The sequence below is a fragment of the Anser cygnoides genome, chromosome 27 (genome assembly GCF_040182565.1).
Source record: "Anser cygnoides isolate HZ-2024a breed goose chromosome 27, Taihu_goose_T2T_genome, whole genome shotgun sequence".
Classification (NCBI taxonomy): Eukaryota; Metazoa; Chordata; class Aves; order Anseriformes; family Anatidae; genus Anser; species Anser cygnoides.
In genome coordinates, this window is record NC_089899.1 from 1,673,644 (window position 1) to 1,681,593 (window position 7,950).

At 52.5% G+C, this 7,950-nt stretch overlaps 1 protein-coding gene across 2 annotated transcripts in view; it reads left to right on the forward strand.

Moving 5' to 3' along the window:
- HOMER3 (homer scaffold protein 3) overlaps positions 1-7,525 on the forward strand; it is a 30,121-nt gene extending 22,596 nt beyond the window's left edge. For both annotated transcript variants that reach the window (XM_013199696.3, XM_013199698.3), the window contains 5 exons: positions 265-386; positions 1,337-1,493; positions 3,344-3,454; positions 4,398-4,478; positions 5,344-7,525. In XM_013199696.3, the coding sequence (XP_013055150.2) occupies positions 265-386; positions 1,337-1,493; positions 3,344-3,454; positions 4,398-4,478; positions 5,344-5,532 (660 nt within the window). In that variant the 3' untranslated portion in view covers positions 5,533-7,525. The remainder of the gene's footprint in view (positions 1-264; positions 387-1,336; positions 1,494-3,343; positions 3,455-4,397; positions 4,479-5,343) is intronic.
- The last annotated feature ends 425 nt before the right edge of the window (positions 7,526-7,950 follow it).

A 7,950-nucleotide genomic window follows, 5' to 3' on the forward strand; every position in this document is an offset into this window, starting at 1 on the left:
CTATCCAAGAGAAAGCCATGCGTCCACGCAGCTTCTGAAGTCACAATTATACCATGACTGGTGCTGCTGAGCCATACGTGAGGGTCTTTGCCACACCTTGTCATGTAGACGTTGAGCACAGCTCCTCCTAGGAGCTAGGATTGAGAGCCAGGGTCTCTCACGAGTGTGATAAGAACTAGCTCTGTGAATGAGTTTGCAGGGACCTTGTGGCCACGTGGCTCGTCTTCACTGCCGTAAGATAACCTCCTCTTCCTCATCCCTCAGGTACTTCCCAGCCCCATCATCAGCTCCAATGGACCAGGAGAAGATAAACTATTCCGGAGCCAAAGTGCCGATGTTGAGATAAGCACAGAAAAGGAGCGGCTGAAGAAGATGCTTTCAGAAGGGTGAGGCTGCCATGAATGCTCTGTGCTCCTAACAGCTAAACTCTGTTTTGGCAGGATTTGGAGCACGTCCCTGTCATCCCAGCGCTCATAGAGCCCCTGAACAACTGAGTGGCCTCAGACCAAATGCTGTTAATCTAATACTACTTGTTTAGTTAGCCAAATAATGCCCTAAGTCTGCTGCTGCCCAAACCCTCCACTGTACCAATTTCCTTTCTTCCCTGGGAGAAAGTTCTCTCAGCTCAAAGGTGAAATTTGCTGTTGCTACAGCACGGGAAGGAGAATGCTTTGTGCCTGCAGCAGGGATGAGTTGTTGCCAGTTATCTGCAGATCAGTAATCTGTGATACCAGAAGATGTTCACACTTTTCCAGCTGGCCTAGGGCTGCATTTGTGTTAATTCCCCTGATGATTCCAGCAACATCCCTGCTGCTTCCTGTCTTTGTCTGTTCAAAAGACTCTGGGCTAGATTCTGTCCTGTGGCTCCTGCTGAGCTGGGAGCTGAACACTTAGAATATTTTTAAGTTAAAAGCAAATGTCCTGCTCTACCTTCTGAGTCTAGGGTGGTAGGGTTTCATTCAAAGCAAACTTGGATCCAACAAGGGTTTAAAAATGGATTCAGAGTCCTATGTTTCAGAACCCCTTTCTAGTAGTTGTATCACCCCCCCCTTCCCCATTAATCTCACACTGTGGTTTCTGCAGTTTCAGGAAAGCACTTGCGGCCTCGAAGTCGAATATTATGTGGGGATAAAGGAAAGAAGTAGATTCAAGGGCTGGAGGAAGCATTTAAATTTGGGAAGCAAGATGAAAGTCAAATAGCTGTGCAGGAAGAGGGAGCACTTCCAGGAGCGTGGCTTCAGTGTGTGTTTGCACTGGGGAGCTGGGGCAGAGGGAGCAAGACCTTTACACTGAGACCTTCACACTGTCCTGCACATCCCCTTGTTCTTTTACACAGCTCGGTGAGTGAGGTCCAGTGGGAGGCTGAATTCTTCAGTCTCCAGGACAACAACAACAAACTCGTGGCTGCTCTCCATGAAGCCAACGCCAATGTGGACCAGTGGAAGAAGCAGCTGGCTGCGTATCAGGAGGAGACGGAAACATTGCGGCAACGGGTGAGCACTGCAGGGACCTTGCAGAGCAGATCAGAGGAAACCCTGTCCCAGAGCCAGATGGTGCCCTTGACCCCGTTCTCCCCTGAGGTTCCCTCAGTGTCAGCAGGAGACAGGATTCAGATCCAGGATGCTGCATGCGCCTGGCAGGGAAACATGCCGAAGAATAAGGCCACATAACAAGGGACCTCTCAGAAGAGCTCCTGTTTTCTGCACAGCAAGCTGGGGTTGTGCTGAGTCCCTGCAGATAAAGGGAGGAAAACAGAGCCCAAAGTCAAAATGCCAGCTTCCCTTCAGATTTTCTGGGGGTAGTTCCTAGCTGCCAGCACTGCTGAGTAAGGACCATGCTTCCCCAGAGCTGGACACCAGGGCAGTCTTTTGGCTGCTGGCAGGAAGGATGGACGTTGCTCTATCTGCTATAATTAGCTGGAATCCAAGCTGCGACATCGTGAAACCCGTGTGGCACAGTACAAACAAGCACTTGTTCGGTCAGAATAATAGGATCATTTGACCCGCATAATGTCAGAGAGGTCGCAGATCAACTGAGGAGCCCTGTGTGCATCTGGAGAGAGCAGTGACAGTCACACAGCTGGGTTTCTTGGGAGGGAATGGCAGCAATGTATCTGGGAAAGGGTGTTAGGACAGTTGAGTTCAGCTGGGAGAGGACTCCGGAGCCCTGGAAAAAGAAGCATAAAAGCATTTGACTTCTAGATCACACACTATGAAGGCAGCAGGGATTAGAGAAATTAACAGCTGTTTCCACTTGATGGCTGTTGTGTGGCCAGTCTGTGCAGCAAACAACCGTCCCCCAGGACTCACTGTGCCCGTTGCTAATTCTCAGAGCTGGAGTCAGGCAGTAAAAGTTGCGCAGAACATTTTTTCTCCTCTGCAGCAGAAGGCTGCCCTAGGCATAGCGTAGGTCTTGGCTGTGCGTATGTATATGTGCATTTTGGGGGCTGGCTGAGACAAGCTTCCAGTTCCCTGCCGTTGCTCCATGCATTCTCAATTGTTTGGTGGCTGTTCTCACAGCCGGGGTTAGGAGTGAGGTTTTCTTAAGGTTTGGGCAAGGGGCAGCCACTGTGGACTTTATAAAGATCACAGAATAAACTGGAGCTCAGTGAAACATCTAGATTTTTGTCCCTAAACCAGGGCATTTGGGGACCAGAGCTGGTTGATTCTGGCCATGACCATGTGAGCTTCACATCTCGTGGTCACAGTTACAGGAATCCTAGTGCAGGACTCGTGTCACACCAGGGGTTCGAGGCCTGACCGTGTGAAAGTACCCAGCTCCAGAGCTCTGCTTGTAGAGCTCATTGCAAGCCCTGTGAGAGCTTGGGCCTCATCAACAGCTGCTCCAGACCTTCTGACGAGCTTTTAAAAATGAATCCTCTTCATGAATAATTTAAGCCACTGGGCTGAATTTTTCAGGAACGGGGAGCACTCTTGGGCAAACCCTTCCTGCCAGCTCTGCTCTGGTTGAACTGCAGTAACTCCCTTGCCCTCAGCAATATCAGCCTGGGGGTGTACATGGTGCTGGACCTGGCCGTAGCTGTGGGTTGTAGGCTCACGTGCTTGAGCTGAAGCCAGTCAGGACTTGCTGGAAGTGCAAAACTGCAGCAGAAAGCAGAGACAGAGTCTCTAGACAGAGTTTTGCTGCAGTGCGTTTCTGTGCATGGTCTACGCAGAGCAGAAGGAGGGAACTTTTTTCCTAACAACAACAGGAGGGAAGCTGCTACCCTGTTGTGAGAGCCCTGTTGGGTTTGTAAGAAAGCCAAAACGTGAGAGAGAATGACTGTTGGTGATAAGACATTGGGACACTTCTGTATCTCTGAGCCTTCCTCGCTTCTGTGTAGGTAGCAGAACTGGAGTCGCAGGGGGCTCATGATTCCTCCAGTGAGAACAACAAGGAAGAGCTGAGCCAGACCCTGGAGGAGCTGGAACTACTGATCAAGGCTAAAGACGAGGTAATACTCCCTCAAAGCAGAGGAAAACCTGAATCTGGGTGGGCTGTCAGTCACCAATACCCTGTCCTTTATAGCTTGTCTGAGATCTGAGGGCACCTCAAGCTCCTGCATGAGATGCCCATGCAATCCAGGAGCTTCCATAAGCCAGCACAGCCCCCTCAGTGATTTCTTCTCCCCAGAGAGACAAATCTGAGTGTTGGTGAAGTGCTGGGAGTTTCCCATGCAAAGGGTCTTAAGCACAGAGTCTCAGCCAGTGCACAAATGACAGGGCTGTCTTACCCCTTCCCCTCTCAACCATCTTCAACTGTAGTTAGCTTCTGGTAGAATAATTGCTTCTTGCTTTCAGTGCATTTAAATTAATGATTTAAAGCTGAGTTTTAATTACAGAGGCTGTGAAGGAAGGGAGATGTGTAAAGAATCTCTCCGCTTTGCACAACTGCTGGCTCTCTGGTAGCTGGGCTTCAGCAGGGCGTGTGACCGGAGCCTTAGGCTTGGAGCCACGCAGCAGAGATTGGGGCAGGCAGGTGTTTTGGGATTGGCACGTGTTTTGGGGTTCTTTCTTTTTGAAGAGATCTCTTACCCCACCCCAGACCTGCTTGGGGTAGAGGTAAAACCCTGGAGCAAAGTGGGGCAGAGTGTTGACCCAGCAGATGAGCAGGACCCCCATGAGCCTGGGATGGGATATTGAGCAAGGATGCAGCAGTCACTGAGCCTTGCTGGTACCCAGCCAGTCATCTTGATTAGGGTCTGGGGCTTAGAGGCAGCAGGTACGGCACAATTGGAAGGTCAGAAAGGGAGGTATGAAGGAAGCCAAACTTTGGAGCTGAGTGTGGTTAAGTGATCCATGGAGCAAGGGAAGGGGCTTTTGCTGGGCTCTGTGGTGGGAGGTGGCCCTGCTGGGACGGGTGGATCTGGTGTGATGCTCTTTCTTTTTGTGTTTTAGGAGATTCAGATGCTAAAAAGCCAGAAGTGTGGTCGATGGGAAGCAGAGGGCGAGCGTGAGGAGACCCTGCAGAAGCTTCAGGTAAGGATGGCAGATCTGGGGACACCTCTGCACCTGGATTAGAGGGACCCGTCCCCATTTCTCGTTTGAGCCAAAGAGGGAATGCTGCAGAGCTGCCACGCCTCTCTTGCCTCAGGATGGTGAGGACCGGTCCTTGCCCATGTCTCTGCCTTCCTCCACCCAACCTGTGTCCCTCAGAGATACAACGTGGGGCACCATAAGCAGGCAGTAGTGAACCCAGCCTGCACGTACTCTCCCCTAGCACTTGCTGTAGCCCCTGACATGGGACTGGAGAGGGATGGTGGTGTCCTGTAACCCTCTACCTCTCTCAAGTCCTGCTCAGCTTGCTGGATGGCCAGGGGTGGCTAGGGGAGAAGAGCTGTGGCTCGATCTGGCTGGCAGGAGGCATGCAAGCTGCTCTGCACCTCAGGGCAAGGGCACAGACGGAAGCACGATCTGTTGTGCCGTCTCTGGGGGCACTGCCTGCGCGTGCTTATCTCTGAGCTACTGGACGAGGGGATCTGCTATGGGGCTCGGCCCCATACTGAGGCACTGGTTTTCATGGAAGGATAGTGTCTGCAAACATCAAATGCCATCAGACCTGGAGATGATAGGTATCTGGGGGGGTCTGCACTGATAGCACCTGCTCAAACTGCAGGCAGATAGATGCCTGGGTTTGAGGGACACATGCTCACGTGGGGTGCTGTGACTCAAGATAGGGAGGACCCCCTGTGAGGGAGCTGCTGCAGTCCTGGGGTGGCTGGGTGTGGGCAGCCTTGCGCTGGGGTGCCGGTGGAGCTGTTTGGTGGAGATAAGCGTGCTGGTCCGTGAGCAGCAGGTATCGGTGCTGGGGCAGCCGCCTCACTGCACTCGTGTCCTTTGGCAGGAGTTGGAGGCTCGCAACGCAGAGCTGGAGCGGCGCCTTCACCTGGCCGAGCAGACGCTGGCGGAGACCCTGGCTGAGAGGGAGAAGGTCCAGAATGAAGTCACCAAGGTGGCGGAGATAATGGATGTGAAGATATTTGAGCTCAGTGAGATCCGTCAGGGACTAGCCAAGCTGGTGGAGAGCAACTGAGCAGCAGCGTGCTCGCAGGAGACACCTCCGGAGGAGGGGAGCCTGAGCTGGGACTGGTCGCTGACAGCAATTACGGTCACGGAACAGCCTCGAGGCCTGTTCAGGCAGGATACGCCACCATACCAGCAGCTGCCTGGACAGCGTGGAGACCAGCCGCAGCCACTTCACTGCCCCTTGAACACCCAGATGGAGGGCAGAGAGGATCCGAGCTCCTGAATCCTCCACAGGGAGGATCTGCAAGCCACAGCCAGGCCTCTCTGGACCCTGCCATGGCTGTGGCGTGGTCCAGAGACTGCAGCTGTCCCTGTGCTGCCTTCCCAGCCTCCCTGCTGCCACACTGTCTCCAACATTTTTACCATTTTCTAGGGGAAGGGGCTGAGCAGCCTTTGCATTTTTTCAGTAGTTTTTTAGGGAACCACTTGCCTTTTGCAGAATAAGCTGCCTGTTTCCCCACCTAGAGAGGGAGAAGAGGTTCCAGCACGCTGAGGACATCAGTTGCTCCTCTTCCTCTCTCCCAGCCCTAACAATTTTGTGTCTTTCTAACAGGAGCCAGTAACACTGGTCACTGTCAGGAGCTTCCAGAGGTAGCAGCCGCCCCACTGCAGAGCAGGGTGCTTCCCTGACCGCGTGCCCTTTGCACTGTTCAGTCACATCCTCCAGAGGAAAAAAGAACTGCAGGTTTCAAAGTTCTTATTAGTTTAACGCAGTGGGATTTAATGACTTGTTAAAACTTCTTCAAGCTGAGAGCAAAGGCCTGGTTGGGAAAGGGGCATTTGAGAAATGAGGCGTCCCCATGGGGAAGGCCAACCAACTGCTAGATTGGCATCTCTCCCAGCCTCTAAGGGCTGCAGTTAATTGAAATTAAATGGAGCAAATCGCAGTTGCTCTTGGGTGGTTTTTTTTCTTTCTTTTTTTTTCTTCTCTCTTTTATTGGGAAACAGTCCCCAGAGATGTCCTGCTCTGTGTCAGATGAGCCGTGTTCTTTTTGAAGGGTACAGGCCCCAGCTTGCCATCCTTGGCCAGATTAAAGGAGAACATTTGGAGCATGCTGGGGCCAGTGCCCTCTGGGGCCTGTGGGAAGTCCGTGGGTTATTGTAGATGTTGTCTAGTCGTAGGAATCGAGGGAGGCACCGCAGAAACCTGGAAGGTTGTGTCTCCCCCGCGGTGCCCTTTGAGTCCCCCGTAGTTAGCCAGGAGCATGCGTAGCCCTGTGCCGGATGACGAAGCAGTGTCTGTGTAGTAGTTAGTTAGTAACCTCACAGGAGTGTGGCTGGATTTGGATTCTGTGGTCGTTTTTTGCCCTCTTTGCTGCTGTACATTAGGCAGAGACAGCAGTAATCCTGGGAACGTTTCACAGGTCTGCAGAAACTTTAGTTACGTGGCGAGCACCGGCTGCCACGTACTGCCTTCTCCGCACCCAGGCAATCCTGGGCAGCTCCTCAGGGCCTGCCTCTCCTTTCGCTCATCTGGTGACCAAGAGAGGAACCCACGGCTTCCACGCACCGCCTGCAAGTTGGGGCAGGATTAGGTCTGGCACCTCGGGAATCTGCTGGAGCCGAGAACTGCTGGTGACTGTGTGCTGGATTGTGTCTAGGCAAAGCCCTTCCCTCTCCCAGGGGTGATGAGGAAACAGCGAAATTTCCAGACCTGTGTAGCCAGGGAGGGGCTTTTCTGTTTGGGTGTTTGGTTGTTTTGGTTTTGGGTTGGTTTTCTTTTTTTTTTTCCATTTTTTTTTTGGCGTGTGTGTGTGACTGGTTTTAGTGTTCTGCCTTTTTTTGTTATTGATTTTTATTTTATTTTATTTTGCATGAAGTGTTCTCAACTGTATGGGACTGGAGCTACTGTAGTAATATTCGTTCAGGGTATTTAAGAAGGGAAGGAAGGAAGTTGGGTGGCAAAGATTTCTAGGGCCTTGTTTACCACCCCACGCCAGTGCTGATGTTTTATTCCTACAGGAGCAGCCTTCTTTGAAATAGAGATCAGCTCCACGAAAGGTGTGTTTCCTTTGTATCTCTGTCACTGGAATACGGGGGGACGGAGGTGGGGCCTGAGTTTATGGGAGAAGAAAAAGCTTCTTATGTTCTCTCTACCACTGCTCTCTCACGCTTCTCTTAGTGGCTGTGCCCCACACGGAGGAGCTGGGTACAAATCCTTACATTTGGGTAGTTACCATTTCATAGCTCTGCTGGTGCTCGGGGCCTTGCCTGTGTCGTGCTGCTCAGTGATCAGGGCTGACCAGGCCAGCGTCTGGCTGGGTCAGCTCTCCTGAGGGAGGCCGCGCTCCGGCTGTTCCCAAAAAGCGAGGGGAAGGCCCAGAGTCAAGCTGCTGCACGTCCCAGCGGGGCTCCCTCTGAGCGGGAGAGAGGCAGACATGGGTTGCAGCGTGGTGACAGTGGCTCCACCAGCCTCAGGAGGTGC